Consider the following 19287-nt stretch of genomic DNA (forward strand, 5'->3'; position numbering starts at 1 on the left):
AAAGCTCTGCTCACTAACTCAAAAATCTACTTTTTTTTTTTTGGCTCTTTGTGCTATTGTTCTTACATAAGTTTAGGAACAAACTCCTAACTCTAAGTATGAAACTTCTAGTAACCACCCAGAATACCCTAGCAATGCCCTGGCACACACATAGCAGTGGCAGAGAATTTTTGCATGGGCGTGCATCATGTTTTCCAATTATAGTGACATTTTGATCAAGTTTTAAATGGATGTTACTGACACTGCATTTTTTTTTACTAAATAAAAGTAGAGATTTCTGGATTTGTATTTGAATCTAATCAGTAGACTTTCCCACCCACACTGTAAAAATTATTTTTATAAAATATTATGTTAATGAAATAGTAATATATATATATATATATATATATATATATAATAGTACCATGATATAAATTGTAATAGTAGTATAAATTGTATTATAATATAAAAGAATATAAAACAAAAATACTACTTCATTCATTATACTTTATCATTTAGTTCAATGTGTTGCTTGCCATTTCTTTGTAATTATTTGTGTAAGTTTGCTAGCAACTTCTGAGTTAAAATTGTTTCAAATGAAAAAAGAAATGTTCAGTGCATTATGTGCGTAAAATATGCAAAAAGATTTCACAGATTCAGTGTGGTTTTATGTATTTTGTACAGTGCTTCTGCCTGAATGCATTGATTTTGTAATGACTGCCATAAAAAGAGCTAAATCGGAGGCTAAATGTTTATATACGTAGATTCCTCAAAGAACATTGCACGTCACAGAAGGTACTTTATTATACGTTTGTTTTGTTGAGGGGTTGATGCTAAATGTGAAATGAAGATTTCTAATGTTTTTTTGACTGAGCAGATTTTGGTCCATATACTGTATAATTCATGAACCCAACGTTTTTTTATTTTTATTGCATCTTCTATTAATGCCCCCCTTGATGATTTTAGTAACAGTCGTGCAGTAGTAGAAATGTATGACTGTAGAATTTTGAGTCAGAGCTGAAAGACTCCATAACTTTTCATTACAGATGTCTGTTGCTGAATGAAAAGCTGCTATAATAATTCTCTAGTACATGCAGAACTACATGAACAATTGTCTGGATTGGTCAGTAATTCACAGTGTTTTGGTAGAGAGTGAATCAGGACTGGATGGATCTGTTGAGATGTAAGCGGGTAAAACTCTTTTACCGTGTGTTATTTCTTTGACTGGGTCGAACACATACCCTGCTTTGTAAAACATGGCCATAACTCAATTGCGTGTCATAAAAGAAGCAACATTTGCAGTCTGGGAGCTTGTGGGGAATCTTTACATTATTAAAACACTGTCAGGAGAACAAGGGGAGGCTGAGAAAAATCAAATTTTCTATAAAGAATGATAAAAAAGCAACACTGAACTGAATGACAAACAGGTCATGAATATAGTGAAATTGCGGTTTCATTTGAAATGTGACTGATTTTGGAAGGTTTTTGAGTATAAAATGATAGTAGTTTGTGGTGTTGATAATAGACCAGATGTTTTTTTGGAGTCTAAAGACACCAAATTGTCTTTTTTTTTGTGTGACCTAACAGCAAGAGTATTGAGCAAGCGCTAGCGACAAATCTAGATTGATCTTATTGCATTCAGTGAGGCTTGCTGAAGTCCGTCAGCAGGTTAATAGCTTATGGATCTGTTGTTTGTGAATGCACTGTAAATATAGTTTTTATCTTTGAAGTATTGACACTCTCATCTCATGTTGTTGTAATGAAGTGCAACTCTACATTAAGACCTGAAACATTCTCTACACATGTACACTATTGTTTAAAAGTTTGGGGGCAGTTTTTAAATATTTTCAAAGTAGTCACTTATGCTCATCAAGGCTGCATTTATGATAGATAAAATAAAATAAAAAAAACGGATATTTTGCAAATATTCTTTGTCTTTGAGAGGCCTTTGTCACCCTTAGGCCTGGAAACCGGCTCTGCCAGCAGCAAATGAATACATCCTCATGCTCGTAAAATGTGGGAATTTGAATCGTGAAATTAATTAAGAAATTAAAGTTTTGGGATGGAAAGATTTTAAAATGTTTTTGACAGAAGTCTTTCCGGCTCTCCAAGTCTGCATTTAGTTGATTAAAAAAATACAGTAAAAACTGAAATATTCTGAAATATTATTACAATTTAAAAGAACAGTTTTCTATTGTAATGTATTTCTAAATGCTATTTATTCCTGTGATGCAAAGCTGACTTGTTAGCAGCCATTACTGCAGTCTTTAGTGTCTTTCAGACATCATCCTAATATGCTGATTTGCTGTTATCATCAATTCTCCTTTTGGAAACTGTGATTAAAGTAAATGATGGAGTTTGTGGGTTGGTCGTGCAATAACCCATTTCTCTCAGAATCCCAGTGGAAACGAATGACTTCTGGTCATTGTATTGCTTGAAATCAGTGTGAAAGAAATCAGTTCTGCTGTTGTATTCTGATTTAGTGGGGCGTGACTGACTTCCTACACACGTGGCACTAATTTTCAGCACAACAAATCCTGTTAAAACTGTATTTACTCCACCTAATGACACATTAACTAATTATACAGAGTAGGAATGGGGAGGAGAGGAGGAACATAAATTGATTAATGTGCATTTATTCTTACCAGAAGGATTGGTTTACAAAGACTAGGGTCTCAGACTTTTAAGTGTTAGTACATGCATTTGCTGTTAAATGATGCATGGCATTTTTAGCTCTTTTTTTTCTTAAAACTCCTTTTCTATATATAATATATATATATAATGTGTGTTAAAAAATATTAACTAGTTAAATGAAGTATGGTGTTGCCGTATTTCCTTTTGGACAGATGTAGGTTGATTTCATGGTCTGTTAAGGAGGTTCACTACGTTCTGCCTAATTTCAGATGAGCAGAGATTTAAATCCTTGCTGAGCCATTTCACTTCCTACTTTTGGTTCGAGTTCACCTTTTTGCTTTCACAAAAGGCCTTTTTGGAACATTTCAGAACAAGATTTGAAGAAGGGCTACAGAGAGAATGACACTGATGAAAAAAGCATGAATGCTTGTGTTTAATAACAGATTTCTCTTTCAACATCAGGATTTAATTAGAGAAAAAAAACTTTTTCACCAGGTATTGACTGAGTAATAAAAAGTTGGATTGGAGAGGTTGAGAAATTAAAGGGCTTGGTCATGTCAGAAACTTGGTTTGGAGAGAGCAAGTCATTACTTCTTTTTTTTTTTTCTTATTTTATTTCCTTTTCCAATATTTTATTAATTTCTTCATTTTCTTTTTTTTCTTCTCATTTTAATAGTTCCAATTGTATTTTTTGCTATTCCTTTCAAGTTTTCTTCATTTTTTCTTTTCTTTTTTCTTCTTTTCCCTTTTCTTTATTCTTTTGATTTTTAATTTATTTTTCCATTTTATTTCTTTTTTAGTCCTTTTAGTATTTTCCTTTTCCATTTTTTTTCTTTCCCTTTTTTCTCTTTTCTTACTTTTTTCTTTTACTTTATTTTTGTCTTTCCTTTTTCACCTCTTTATTTTCCTTTTTATTTCTGCTCTTTTTTTTCTTTTCTCTGTCTCTTTCTCTTTTTAACTTCTTTTCTCTTCTTCTATGCATGTTAATGTAAATCTTAATGTTGTCCAGTCCAAGTTAGTAACCAGGCTGGGTCACGGCTGCCAGGCTCCAGGAGATCAGCATGAAGACTAATGGAAATATGCAAGGCTGCGTTGTCCTCTCTCATAGAGCCGTTACCCACAAACCCCCCTGTTGAGTGCCTGGCAGCACAGGAGAGAGTCTTTGGCAGCTTTTACCCCTCGAGCGACTCCCTGCACCCCTCTCCCATATCCCTTCTCAGTTCTCAGTTCCACTTTCCCAACAATACGTCTCTCTTTCACAACCACCTGGAGATGTAAACAAACTGAGCCTTATTGCAATAAGTTGTTGATATAAGCCATGCAGTATAACAGTTCTCTGAAAAGTGTATATCTTTCAAGGACTTTTAACGAAACCGAATATCATAAATTGTGTGGTTGTAGTATATTTAGGACTATTCTTGATTCCCAACCCTCATACGCTGTTATCCTCTAAACAACACAGATGCAGAAATCACCATATGGAGTTTGTAACTGCTGACTAATTCTCTCCAACCCTCTCGCCGTCCAATGAGCAAAGCTGCTCACGCTCGTTTTGTAGCATTTTAAACCACAGGAGCCTGGTTTTGCCCAATTACTACCAGACCCTCGTTGTGTGTGTCTGTATGGAGGGGGATACATGGAACCAAATGTAATTCCATCTAATTTATTCTGATGAAGATGTGGAATCAGTGGCTTCATTCAAAGGTTTCTTCAAATCTAATGGAATGAATGTAGATGAATTATATCTCTTTCACAGGTCTGTAGATAAGCATTGACAACCAGCTCACATGCTACTGAATGTGCCATTTAAAGGTTTTATTCATTTTATTTTATTTTTTGGAATTAGTCACTTGTAGCTGACAAGATATATATTTTTTATTATATTTAATAGAGTGCCGCGATTTAAAGCAACTTGACGTCATTCATTTTCAGTAGTATTTTGCCAAATAAGCACTCTTGTCTGCCTTGTGCGTGGTTGTCAAATGTGTTTTGTGTCCTAACATGCTGTATGAGTGTGTGTTCTTTTGTCTTTTTTGTCATTTCTAGGCCTTATTTGTGATTTAAACAGAGGAACACACTACCCAAATCATCTGTCAGTCATCAATAACAACTAAATTCCACCATGGCACTGAAGAAAATGCTTTAGCAAAGATCAAGTTATTAAAAACCTCCTTGAATAAACGTCTCGCTCTTTCTCCTTCTTCACAATGCTATCCAGCTACTGCCGCCTCGCTTCGGGCCAAAACAAACTAATGACTGAACAGCTACTCATTGGGAAATTAAGTCAACAATATTAAATGTCTTACATCAGTGTGATTACAAAAGTCACAATTGTGTGTTTTGTTGTTGAGCCAAGTTTATTTCAACTCTCTTCGATAAAGGAGAATTAAAACATTTGAAAGTCCAATTGAAGATTTAAAGCATTGATCTGTTTGTTCGAGCATCGCACCCAGCCCAGCACTGCAAAATGTTGTTTGCAGACATGTTGTCATTAATCTTTACTCCGTTTTCTATGTGCATGATTGTGTGTAGGTATTATAGATCGAATGAAGCCTTGTCAGGCATTAGCAGTTTAATAAGGGATTTGAGTTAGCAAAGGTTACAGGAGAGATGTTTGATAAAATCATGCAAAAGGCCATATCAAATGTGCTCAGCTGTATTCATCAGACTGCCTACCAACTAGATCTTTTGTATTTTGTCATATGTACATGAATGTAAAGTAACACATTTTTCTTAACTCTTTCCCCTCACAGTTCAAGAGGTTCCTCTGTGACTCTCCTTTAGAGGTAAGTCTTTTTTAGAATTGCCTCTCTTTCTGAAGTCTTGTCCAATTCAGAGGATTTCCCTTTGAAACTGCACAGGTCCAGTTTAGTCTTAAAGCAGATGATTTAATCACTTTCATCAGTAGTTCCATATGGATCATAATCTTAACATTTCTTATGGTTTCTAGTCAAATACTGGTTCTGCTGAAGAACTCAAAGTACGCATATAGTTTCCATTGGTGGTCATTATAATTACTTAAAAATGATTTTGCACAGAACCTATATTTGTTTTCTTTTGATTTTAAAGGAGAATATGACTCTTTGTGAGATACTTTCATATATATTTGTATAAAACCTTAGGGTAAGGAACAATGTTAATTTTGTGCAGTCTATAGGAGAGCCGCAGTGAGACAAACAACATGTGGAAACGGCTCTCTGGGTAGCAGTGTAATTGTTCTCATGAATCAATGGAAAAAGTTTCAAGTGTTGTCCAAACCAACCACATTTCTGTGCAGCATGGCATGACCACACACACGGGACACAAACAAAGAGTTGACTGTGATGTGAAATTGTGCCTGACAGATGACCGTGTCTCTGTCATGTCCAGCTGACAGTGTTAAGAATCCTCTTGTTGTGTTACTTTATTATTGAGGAGCAGAAGAGGTCATTAAAGAGCAAATGTGACTAGGCAAATGTTTGGTGATGTTTGGGATGTTAACATGTGGTTGAATGGAGGAGGTTGGACATCTTATTGACGTTGCTTTTCCATAAAAAAAGAGCTTTTTGAATTACAGAAAAGTACTATGGCATGGTACAAATATATGTAAATTCTCTATATCTTTAATTCTAAAACCAGTCTTAAGTCACTGGGGTATATTTGTAGCAATAGCCAAAAGTACATTTTATGGGTCAAAATTATACAAGGATATAAAGTAGAGATCATGTTCCATGAAGAAATTTTGCACATTTCCTACCATAAATATATTGAAACTTAATTTTTTATTAGTAATATGCATAGCTAAGAATTCATTTGGACAACTTTAAAGATGATTTTCTCAGTATTTTGATTCTTTTGCTCCCTCAGATTCCAGATTTTCAAATAGTTGAATCTTTGCCAAATATTCTGCAAATATTCTGATCCTAACAAACCATACATCAATGGAAAGCTTATTTATTCAGCTTTCAGATGATTTGTAAATCTCAATTTCGAAAAATTGACACTTAAGACTGTTCTTTTTAATAATAAACTAATTTTCAGTTCATCAGAGCTCGGTTAACACTGGTCACAGATGCGGAGATGCACCTTTAATTTCAACAAGCTGATTGCTCACTAAAACCCCCTCAGATCATGTTTTCAGGACATTTGAAGTTGGATTTGGCAAAGTGGTGCTATATAAGTGTGTGAGTTGTTAATGGCATTATATTGTTCATTCAGACTCATTTGTGAAAGTGGAACTCGCACAAACACAAGAGGTGGGATTTATCACATGAACCAACCATAGCCAATCATAACCAATCATTTCCAGTCATTTCGCGATGGAGGTATTCCCTTCTCTCATGTGACTTCCCCTCATTAATTCCCAAACCCACCGCTCTGTATATGGTGTCTCTAAAAACTCAGTGGGGTCAGGGGAGGCAGGAGAGACACACACTCCTACCGTAACTTTACTGCTGGTGTCACTATTGCACAATTTCATTATTATAATTCAGTGCCAGTAATGTAAAATTACTGATTTCTGTTGTAATATATTGTAAAATGTCATTTATTCCTGTGATCAAAGTTGTATTTTCAGCATCATTACTCTTAAGCTGTACTGCTTAATATTTATGTTTAAACTGTGACACATAAATAGAAACATTAATTAAAATTATTTTAGAATTTATTATAAAATTTTGATAAATAGAAAAATCAAAAGACCAGCTTTAAAAAAAAAAAAGAATCTTTTGTAACATTGTAAATGACTTTACTGTCACTTCTGATCTGATTAAATGGTTTGTTGAATAAAAGTATTAATTTCTAAAATCTTACTGACCAAAACTAGTTTCACTTGTTTAGCTCAAGAAATGATGCTTTAATTAGATGATTTGATTAGTACTACATTATAGAAAGACAATGCTAATATAGACTCTTTTATTTCATGCACAGATAAAGTAAGATTCTTCGTGCAGAAATCTTAAAGGGGCAGTTGTCATCAGGTGGAGAACCGAGTGCGCTTGTGGTGTATCCGCTCACTTAAAGATGCGTGAACAATAACACTATTTGAACTTCGCCTGGAAAGTCAAAAGTTAAGGAACGTAATTGTGGATATGCCATTAGCATGCATTAGACTCCTTCACCTGCTTGTGTTTATCTAGGTGTGTGTGTGTGTGTTTGTTCACGTGTGTATCACATGGCGTTTACTGAGATGCCCTTCTCCTTATGCACGCATGTGTTGCATTTGTAGTTCTGTTTCTACTTTGGCTTTTTTTAAATGTCTTTTTATTGACCTGAAATGTCTGTCCTAAGGGGAAATGCTCATTAACAGTGGTGTTGTGTAATTAGTCGTCAAGGTTTTATAGACCTCAAACCCTGCCTTTGCCCCATTCCCCTGTTTTTCCACATGCGTGTACACACATATTCGTCGGACACTATTTATGTCATAATTTTCCTTTATTTTTTAATTCCAGTGACTGGTTTTGACAAGCGATAGCACTTGGGCTTCAACTGTCTGTGCCTCTGTCAGCATGACACATATTCTCATCTGAAGGATGCACAATGAAATCGTTAGGGCATTAATAAACACATTCCCATAATCAGAGCTCCACACGCCTGCATGTATCCAGGACAGGCATTGCATCTGTGCCACAGAGGGAGCATGCCGTGAGTGGAGGCTCGGAGAAAAATGGCAGCCGTAATCGAGCGTTGCTGTTTCCACGTTGGGGTTAAATGAGCCGTCGCTGAGAGCTGCGTCTAATGAGTGCTGAGTTTAGAGTGCCTCTGTGTGACTCGAATAACATTTGAGTCCTGCTACATTCCCAGTGACTCTCCAGGGCCACGTTTGAGGAATAATTCTATGACATTTAATGCTCTGTGGGAATAATTTCTGTGTTCTGTAATATAATATAATGGGGGTTTTTATTTTCTATTGTACTACATTCAAGTTAGTTTTATTTGTATGTGCCTCTCACAGTGTACATCGGGGTTATCTGTTATATGCTATAGGGTGATTTCAGGCATCAGATTTCAGGCATGACTTGTCATCATAAAATAATTCAGTTAAATTCAAGTTTATTTGTATAGCACTTTTTACGATACAAATCATTGCATACATGTAAAATATATTATGGGATTTTTTTTTAGTACATAAACTATTTTATAGTATTATATTTTTTGTTTTATTAAATCTTTTTATATTTTCCATATACATAAACACAAATAAAATAATTAGATTTGTGTAAATTATTGTTATTATAAAGTTAATGCACACACAAACACACACATAATTATATTCTGACAAATCTTTTATACATTTCCCCCCTAAAATACTATAATAATAAATTATGAATAAATGTATTGTATTTATATGTAAGTTATTTTTATTATTGTAAATTTTACAAACAAAACACACATTATTTAAATAGTATAATTTATACATTTGTATTATCAAAGGATCTCTTCTCTTATTCTACAATGCTATTCTGATACTGTACATGCATCAGTGTATGAGTGCAGCCTCCTGTATGATGGAATCTGGTTGGATGGTTTCCTGCATGCATTAACCTCTCTTATTGTTTCTATGACATAGAGTAGTCACTGTTTTGCTACCCATCCGCCTGACAAACAGCCTGCTGGCGTCCCCTCTGCAGACTGCAAACGGACGCTTAGCACGCCACTGCACACTAGAGAAAGCCAGCCGAACAAAGAGCGACACAGAGCACCATATGCTTGTGATTTGGGCCCCTGCCTTTATTGTTGGCCTCATCTGTGTGCACAGACGCAGTCATTAGGCTGTCCGGCGAGGTGATCCCAGGGTCAAGGTGATGCCATTTTCCGCACTTAGGTCATGGCTGTGTAAACATGTCTGATACTTTCACCGTGAAATACTTCTGCGGGTGCTGCGTTTCATTAAAACGGAGTGAAAACACCATCTAGAACATTCCGTCAGATCATTATGGATGAAAGATGGGCAGCTGTCAGGTGGTGCTGAGAGCTTAACGTTCTTTTAGTGGCTCTCCGCTGCCGGAGGGTAAGTTAGCATGACAGGCGTTGGATTTGAGTCCGGTCTGGTTCTGACAGAAACGGGGCCCGGCACATGTGGTGCCAGAAGGCAGATTGAGAAGGGGCTCTCCGTTTCACCGCAAGCCCTTAATCATCACCACTAGCCGCTCTATGAAAGCACCTTCATCTTGAGATCTGTGTTTGCTTAATACTGACAGCTAGTTTAAAGCGCCAACCTGCTGGACAAGCACTTTGAATAACAGTAACTAACCTATACATATGTGGAATGTGGTCCTCGCCGGGGAAATGAGGGGTTTACTGTAACACCTCTCTAGGGATGTTGTGAACAGAGTAAAGTTTGGACTTTGGAAGATGCTAGGTTTTACAGGACTGAATTTAAATTAAAACAGGTTTATTTATAGAACCGATATACTGTTCATTTAACATGCTCCTAAAGGACTAAAATCTGTTTCAGGACTTTTTCACCGTATAGAGTAAGGAACCTTGCCGTAACAGGGTTTTACAGGCTTTACCATTAAAAACATTGTGAGTGGCGTTTTTGGAGTTTGTGTGTTGGTTTTAATTTGGAGGTGAGTGACCGTGGCACAGCAGTGTCTAAAGCCTCTCATACTGATGGGATTGGCCGAGTCGCTCCCCTGGTGTTGTGATAACGAGCCGGCTTCCTGCAGGGCTAACTGGACCCAGATGGGCCGAAGGATCCCGTTACGGCTATGGGTGCGTAGGCCCCCTCCCGCCGAGACGTTTGAAGTCTCGTAGCTGGACCAGGCTGAATAAAACACCCTCCTCAATAAGCCACTTGACTGAAAAAAGCCAGTTTAAAGGTTTAAGTGGGAAATATGATCTCGAGCAGGTAACGGTTTGGGGTTTTACAGCCGTCCAAAACAGCAGACATATATTCATACACGAATGCATTCATGTCCCGTGAAGGAATGTGGGCTTTTATCTTCAGACATAACCGTAGTGGTAGTTGTTTTTTTTTTGTGGTTCGACTGATTTACACACACCTTCACACACAGGGTAAAAACAGCCCCTCTGTCCCTCCTGCCCAGGCTTTCAGAGTGGAGATCGATTCTGTTCATGCAAGGATTTTTATTAAATGGCCTCTTGTAGTTTGTGTGTGCGCCTGGCATGGACGTTTACCACACACACACACACACCTCTGCTCTCGGCCCACATGTGGGAACTATTAGCAAGCTACTGTACACACTGTTCCTTTGCAAGCTCAAACTTTCAGATTGTTTGACCATTGATTGACACAGGATCACACACAGGAACATATTTCATGAAGTTTTCATTTATTAAATTGATTTGCATGATATAATATTGGAAATTCTGAAAATCAGAAATCTGGAAATTCAATTTAAAGTTTAAAGTATATCTAAACTGACTGTTCCAGGTCTTATTCTGTACAGTTCATCAGTATACACAAAAAATAAATGTCAATAACATTTTTAAATAAAAATAAAATAAAAAGTCTCACCCTTTATGTTTTTTTCTAATTGAATATCCTTTTCATCATTATGGATAAAATTGGGATGTTTGGTGATGACTAAAAAGCTGCTCCCTTTTTAGTATGCTCTTTATTTGCCCTATACTATGTTTCTTGAGCAGCAAATCAGTATATCAGAATGATTTCTGAAGAATCATGTTTCACTGAAGACTGGAAATGATGCTGAAAATTTCAGATTTGCATCACAGGAATAAATTACATTTAAAAAATATATATAACATTTTTTAATGAATATAATTTTTTTCTTCTTTTTTTCCACTTCCATATATAATGTGAGTAATGTATGCTTGAGTCTGACCAGCAGAGTTTTCAACATCCAAAAAAAAGAGGCGAAAGGCTACAAATAATAATAATTAAATGTTTATAATAATAACTGATGTTCTCTCTCTGACTCGTGCTCATCTTCTCCAGGCTGAGACGGCTCCTGATGGTCCTGATGTGGGCTACGGCTCGTTTCATCAGCAGTATTGGTTGGATGGCAGAATAGTAGCTGTAGGAGTTCTGGACATCCTGCCCTCCTGTGTGTCTTCTGTGTACTTCTACTATCACCCCGACTTCTCCTCGCTCTCACTGGGCACCTACTCTGCTCTCAGGTTGGTCAGCCAATCATACATTCACTCTAATCTCTGAGCTTTTTAGGCAAAAACATAAACTAGTTTGAGCCTTTTTGTCACCAGCCCAAACCTTTAGCCACTAGGCTACACTACCTCCCCAAAAAAAGTTTAGCAGCATCAATGCTGCAGATGAACAGCACAGGAATCCATCCTGAGTTTGACTGTATATTATTTTCAAAACACAACCATACACACCCAAATGCCTATATTTTTTTGTGTTTCACATATGTGTGTACATATTTCACATGGGCTGCTCATCTGATTAGGTTACACTTTACAGGAGATGCCAGATGTGTGTGTGTGTGTGTGTGTGGTGTTCTCAGTTTTGGGTGTCTGGAGGCCTCGGGAGCCTCATTTCTCACAGACAGGAGAATAAAAAGAAGGTGCGAGTGAGAAGTGGAGATTGTGCGTGGGGCTGTGTTGTGTCCAGAGCAGCCGCGGGTCAGTGTCTTTGTGCTGTTGTGTGTCAGTGTGATTGAGTGAGACTGTCTGAGCGTGCTGCGCTGGACGGTACAAATAATGATGAATGGCCAGCAAAGACAAACACAGTGAGGTTCCTCCAAGACCTAAACGTGCTGAAGATTCATTTAGAGAGTTTTGGTCAAATTTTGTCCTATTTAACCCCTAAGTCATAACAATAATAATAAAAAAAGAATATTTATCATGAATAAAATAGAGGTTGATTTAGATTTGTTTTAGGATCAATGTAGGATTATTTAAAAAAATTTATTTAGAACATTGTGTCTGGACATTGTACCATATTTTATAAAAAATAAAAAAATTAAAAAACTTTTAATTCCCATTATAGTAATAATGGAAACATATATAAAATAGCTTACCTTTGATTCATTTTCTATTTATTTTTTTATTTGTTAAATGTATTCTTTTTTTTATTTTGGTGTGATATACTGTATATAATTTTATTTTATAATATATATATAATTGTAATTAATAATTAAAATTAATAATAATTTTAAACCGTATATTTTTCTTATTCAGTCAAAGAAAATACATTTATTTAAAAAAAATATATACTATTTAAAAAAACTTTACCCATGTGAATGTTGTGTTGTTTCATCGAGTGCTATTTTTTTTTTTACATCTCCTTTAATAGTTAGAGAAATCTGGTCCTCTCATCTCCTGCTCTGAATGTGTGTGTGTGTGTGACATTAATATTAAGCAGGCGTCTTGTCTGTGGTGAGCGCTGTAGTATAATTGGCTTGTGTAGGGCTGTCAGAGCGCTGAAGAGGAGATAATGGAGGCTTCAAGCTGCTGCCAGCGCGGAGCGGGTGGAGACTGGGGTTCAAATCCAGGAGGGAGGGGGCTGCCCTTTCTTTCTTTTTTTGTGAATGGGTTCCACAGCCTCTTCTTATCCCTCTCTCATTCATGGAGTGCCAGGCTTTGTCACCAGGGGATGGGAACCCGGGAACCTGGCAGCGACCGCATGACCTTCCAGCACCTCGCTGTTTGTCGTCCTTTTCCTTACACTATTTTTCTCTTTCATTTTCCAGCGCTTTTATTTTGCTTTGGCTTCCCTCTATCTTCCTCTCTTTTTCCCCGCAAGAAAAAAAAAAGATTTCTCCCCCTAATTTTTAGGAACACAGAGAGTATGAAGTGTACAAAATGCAGAAGAAGAGAGAAGAAAGAGCAGGATTTATTTATGGAAAAGAGAAACATGTTTGTGCAGGGAATAAAGCAAGAAGTGAAAGAGAGCGCATTGATTGCTCGCAGGAGGAAGTATAAATCTCCTCTATTTTCTCAGTTCCCTTTTGTTTTTCCTCCTCCCCTTCCTCTTGTTCTGCTCTTCTAGATACACATTTAAATGGCTGTTTATGAGGAAAACTGATCTGGGCCATATGCAGCAACTCTAGTGATGTTTCTTCTAATTTAAGCATCATATCCTGATTATAGTCAAATTAAAAACTGTTAATAATAAAGTTATTAATCAAGCTCTGATCTTTTTTATAGTTATTTAAAGAAAACCCTGAATAAATCAGTTTTATTGTCAATTGCTTCTTTTTCCCTAGGTTTACCCTATCTCTTTTTTTTGTCTTTTCTTGCACAAAGCTCTATTGTATGTCTTCAGAATATAGCGAAAAAAGTCATATGGATCACTTTTATGCTTCTCTTTTTTTTTTATATATATATATCTTAGCCCCATTAGGAAAAAGGGCTTTACGGACATTTTGCTAAATATCTCATTTTGTGTTCCATAGAAGTAAAAAAGTCACATAAAATGTAACCTAAATGGACAGAAATCTGTCAAACTAATAAGTGAATGTTACCATGATTTGATCAGGGAAACATCTGATGATTAAACAGTGGATATTTGTAGCATTAAATCAGCATTAACTTGTCTTTGTTATGAGCAGTTTTATAACCTTGAGCACAAACCGTGCATAACCGCATACACTCGCCTGTTTCTGCTCTCATCTTCTCTGCAGGGAGATTGCCTTCACCAGGCAGTTGCAGAAGCAGTCCCCCAAACTTGCCTACTACTATCTGGGTTTCTACGTCCATTCGTGTCCCAAGATGCGCTATAAGGTACGTTCATCTTCTGTTTGCACTGGTCAGTGTCACCTAACCGAACACTGATACTGCAATGCCATATTGATAGAGGTGGCAGTATAGAGAACATGACTATTGTAGTAGCATCCAGCAAAATGCACCTTTATCTTGTGCATCTACCTCAAATGGTTTCCAGTGGTCTCTCACTTTCAATTTTTTTTCCCTAGAGCACACTTTGCTGAATAGTACAGAAATATCCGTTGAAATAAGTCTTTATAAGGGTTGCAAGCATCCACTTTCATAAATAGTTAATATGCATGTATCCTCTCTTTCACTCTTTTGGGCAGTGGTTGCGTAGTCAACAGGGGGGCTTTCTGTTTTGGAGCTGAAGTAGACACCTGTTAAAGGTGTTAATGGTCTGTCGTCCGCCAGCATCACACCTCTCCGCTCTGTTGCTGCTGTGATCTGTTTCTCTCGTTAATTTTTCCCAATGACTCACCCGGGAGCAACCGCAGTGCCACACTTCTAGAAACCTGCCTCCAGCAGCACAGGAGATATCTCTGCCTCCTTCCTTTATTTGACCTGTGAGATGGTAGATACAGTATCAGAGGAGCACTGTTCCATTTATTTATTGACTATTGTAGTATTTATTATGATTTCAAAATACTTCTATTCAGCAATTTTTTAAAAATATATTTTTATTTCATTTCATTATTTTTTATCTAATATTAACTAGGGCTGTCAAATCGATTAATCATATATATATATTTCAATATATGTCCTATCTATATATGATATATAAATAAATGTATAAATAAATAAATATATTCATGTATATGTTTGATATATATATATATATATATATATATATATATATATATATATATATATATACAGTCTTGTTCAAAATAATAGCAGTACAATGTGACTAACCAGAATAATCAAGGTTTTTAGTATATTTTTTTATTGCTACGTGGCAAACAAGTTACCAGTAGGTTCAGTAGATTCTCAGAAAACAAATGAGACCCAGCATTCATGATATGCACGCTCTTAAGGCTGTGCAATTGGGCAATTAGTTGAATTAGTTGAAAGGGGTGTGTTCAAAAAAATAGCAGTGTGGCATTCAGTCACTGAGGTCATCAATTTTGTGAAGAAACAGGTGTGAATCAGGTGGCCCCTATTTAAGGATGAAGCCAACACTTGTTGAACATGCATTTGAAAGCTGAGGAAAATGGGTCGTTCAAGACATTGTTCAGAAGAACAGCGTACTTTGATTAAAAAGTTGATTAGAGAGGGGAAAACCTATAAAGAGGTGCGAAAAATGATAGGCTGTTCAGCTAAAATGATCTCCAATGCCTTAAAATGGAGAGCAAAACCAGAGAGACGTGGAAGAAAACGGAAGACAACCATCAAAATGGATAGAAGAATAACCAGAATGGCAAAGGCTCAGCCAATGATCACCTCCAGGATGATCAAAGACAGTCTGGAGTTACCTGTAAGTACTGTGACAGTTAGAAGACGTCTGTGTGAAGCTAATCTATTTTCAAGAATCCCCCGCAAAGTCCCTCTGTTAAAAAAAGGCATGTGCAGAAGAGGTTACAATTTGCCAAAGAACACATCAACTGGCCTAAAGAGAAATGGAGGAACATTTTGTGGACTGATGAGAGTAAAATTGTTCTTTTTGGGTCCAAGGGCCACAGGCAGTTTGTGAGACGACCCCCAAACTCTGAATTCAAGCCACAGTACACAGTGAAGACAGTGAAGCATGGAGGTGCAAGCATCATGATATGGGCATGTTTCTCCTACTATGGTGTTGGGCCTATTTATCGCATACCAGGGATCATGGATCAGTTTGCATATGTTAAAATACTTGAAGAGGTCATGTTGCCCTATGCTGAAGAGGACATGCCCTTGAAATGGTTGTTTCAACAAGACAATGACCCAAAACACACTAGTAAACGGGCAAAGTCTTGGTTCCAAACCAACAAAATTAATGTTATGGAGTGGCCAGCCCAATCTCCAGACCTTAATCCAATTGAGAACGTGTGGGGTGATATCAAAAATGCTGTTTCTGAAGCAAAACCAAGAAATGTGAATGAATTGTGGAATGTTGTTAAAGAATCATGGAGTGGAATAACAGCTGAGAGGTGCCACAAGTTGGTTGACTCCATGCCACACAGATGTCAAGCAGTTTTAAAAAAACTGTGGTCATACAACTAAATATTAGTTTAGTGATTCACAGGATTGCTAAATCCCAGAAAAAAAAATGTTTGTACAAAATAGTTTTGAGTTTGTACAGTCAAAGGTAGACACTGCTATTTTTTTGAACACACCCCTTTCAACTAATTGCCCAATTGCACAGCCTTAAGAGCGTGCATATCATGAATGCTGGGTCTTGTTTGTTTTCTGACAATCTACTGAACCTACTGGTAACTTGTTTGCCACGTTGCAATAAAAAATATACTAAAAACCTTGATTATTCTGGTTAGTCACATTGTACTGCTATTATTTTGAACAAGACTGTATATATATATATATATATATATATATATATATATATATAATATACACTGTACACACATATAATTATGTAACACAAACAAAATCTTTTATTTTGGATGTGATTAATCTAGGGCCGGGACTCGATTAAAAAAATTAATCTAATTAATTAGAGGCTTTGTAATTAATTAATCGAAATTAATCGCATTTTAATCGCATATAAATATTTGACCTGAGAACAGTGAGAAGTAATTTTTTTTCACATGGATTTATAGTATACCATTGAATAATGACTGAATACATAAGCTTAAGCAACAAAATATTGTTTATTTTTGTTCAACCAAGTCTATCAAACCAGTGCAATTTTTGCCATTAAGTGTAGCAATAGCATATTTAGAAACAATTTAGAAATAGTACATTTCAGAAATTCAGGAAGCTTATAGGTGCTGGAACCTTCTGTAAAGTGTTTTTTAAGTAAAACACAATACTGTCAATTACATTCAGAACATTGGAAACACTGACTATTAGAAAACATCTCTCTGTTGCTTCAGAGGCCATAACATACTAAGTCCAACTCTCAATAACCTTGGCCAAAACGATAAAGAGTTCAACATAAACTGTTGCACCAACAAAATAATACATAGTTCAACATAAAGTGTAAAGTCCACGCTAGCTGCTATATGTTTTGCATTGAGGTGATACTTGAGGTTCGATCATGTGCTGCGGTGATATGCGAACGCTAGTTGGTGCTTCAGTATAATCGGTCCGGCGACACTCATCCAGTGAGAAACGTTCCGCGGTGCAAAAATGAGTTATTAAATATGCGGAATTTTTTTTTCTGTAATTAATTAATCTTAGTTAACGCGTTATTTTTTGTGTAATTAATTAATCTCAATTAACGCGTTAAAGTCCCGGCCCTAGATTAATCACAATTAATCAATTTGTTCTATCATCAATTTATACTTTATTTTATTTAATTCAATTAATTTGAAAAAATTAAATTGTTTTAGTTGACAATAACAACACTGCAGATGAGTGAGGAAATACCATTATAGTTGCACACCTTCAAGTCTTCATGTTTGAGGACTTGCATTGGTGTACAAAAGTATATAATTCTTCTGTGTTAATCAGTGGTAATTATTTATTTTATTTGTTTTTTTCATTCTTTATAACTAATTCGTTTTTTCATTTGTATTATTATTATTATAAAACACATTTTATACATAAGTCCAGTACATACATGCTAATATATTTAGCTTACAGTAAACTCAGCATCAGACTGACCTGCAGAATTCATCATCAGCGCAATCTCAATATCGCATTCCATGCTTTTCAGCCCTTAAGCCTCTTGGTGCGGATAAACCACGGAAAATGTCATGGTATGCTTCCAGATTTGGTTTATTGAGTTTCTGACACCGTTAGCTGTTCTGTAGCCTCACACTTGGCTTGTAGATGGTTTTCAACCTCTTTTGCGAACAAGGGACTTGGAGCCGTGTTCAAGCTGGGCTGCAGGAGTACAGAGGATGATGGTAAAGCAGTCCAGTGGGAACTTTATGTAAGTGCTTGCACAGGTGTGGCCGAGTGTGAAGTGTGTTGGCCGTCATTTGACTGACACGAGGGAGATGCTGGGCAACTGAACAGCTGATTCATATACAATGGATGGAGAAAGTCAATAAAAGTGACTGTCCGGCTCAGAGCTGAAGGTGAGGAAGAGGGAACATATGCATCTGTTGAAGCTATTAGCAGTTGAGGAGGAGGTCAGAGCTACTGTAGTCCATGGTGTCACCTGATCGTGTTATCAGAGAGGTAGAAGGCTCTCCTCTTTATGTAAACTTTCCTCTCTTTAAAGGAATAGTGCACCTAAAATGCACCTCAAATGTTAAGACCTCAAATGTGTGTGTCAGATATGTAAAAATGTATGTGTATATATATATATATATGGAGAGAGAGAGAGAGAGGCTGGTAATTTCATTTAAGCTTTTTATTTTTTATTTATGCAATAGTTCATTTCCTTAAAGTATTCTTTCAAAAAATAAGATTTCATTGTGATATATAAATGTATATTTATTTAGGAGCTACACAAATGGCACATGTTTGGTAGAACGGTCCATTGTCTTTTATCACAGCTTTGGTCTTGATTGTTTTCATATCCAAGTCAGGTTTATCAGTGCTGCACTCTATTAGAAACCATGACATAATTTCCCCATCTCAAAGCTTCGAGCATCTCTGCAATGCGGCAGTGAGTGTAAAGTCACTGGAGATCTTAATTCACTGATTCTCTGCACTGCAGTCTACTGAAACTTTCAACCTCAGGCTGGATCTGCAGTCCTGGAAGTTGTTTGTATGTCTGTCTTTGTGCAGAGCTGTGTGTGTGGAATAGAGAATAGAGCTCGGTTGGAGCCCAGCTCTCGCTCTTCTGTATGGGCAATCTCTCACAGCAGAGGATGAGTGCCACTCATCCCTCTCATTCTGCACTGAGAGATTAGTCTGGGGTTAGAAGGTTGTTTGTTTCTCACCTACATCCAGAAACTATCTTTTCAAATCAACTCGTGTCTTTCCAAA

The 19287-nt window shown here is 36.5% G+C and overlaps 1 protein-coding gene across 4 annotated transcripts in view; it reads left to right on the forward strand.

The window, feature by feature from the left end:
* The window catches only part of LOC113112375 (arginyl-tRNA--protein transferase 1-like), a 71248-nt gene that overhangs the window by 23532 nt on the left and 28429 nt on the right, over nucleotides 1-19287 (forward strand). For all 4 annotated transcript variants that reach the window (XM_026277916.1, XM_026277917.1, XM_026277918.1 and 1 more), the window contains 3 exons: nucleotides 5367-5399; nucleotides 11516-11697; nucleotides 14163-14262. In XM_026277916.1, the coding sequence (XP_026133701.1) occupies nucleotides 5367-5399; nucleotides 11516-11697; nucleotides 14163-14262 (315 nt within the window). The remainder of the gene's footprint in view (nucleotides 1-5366; nucleotides 5400-11515; nucleotides 11698-14162; nucleotides 14263-19287) is intronic.

The sequence above is a fragment of the Carassius auratus genome, chromosome 13 (genome assembly GCF_003368295.1).
Source record: "Carassius auratus strain Wakin chromosome 13, ASM336829v1, whole genome shotgun sequence".
Taxonomy (NCBI): Eukaryota; Metazoa; Chordata; class Actinopteri; order Cypriniformes; family Cyprinidae; genus Carassius; species Carassius auratus.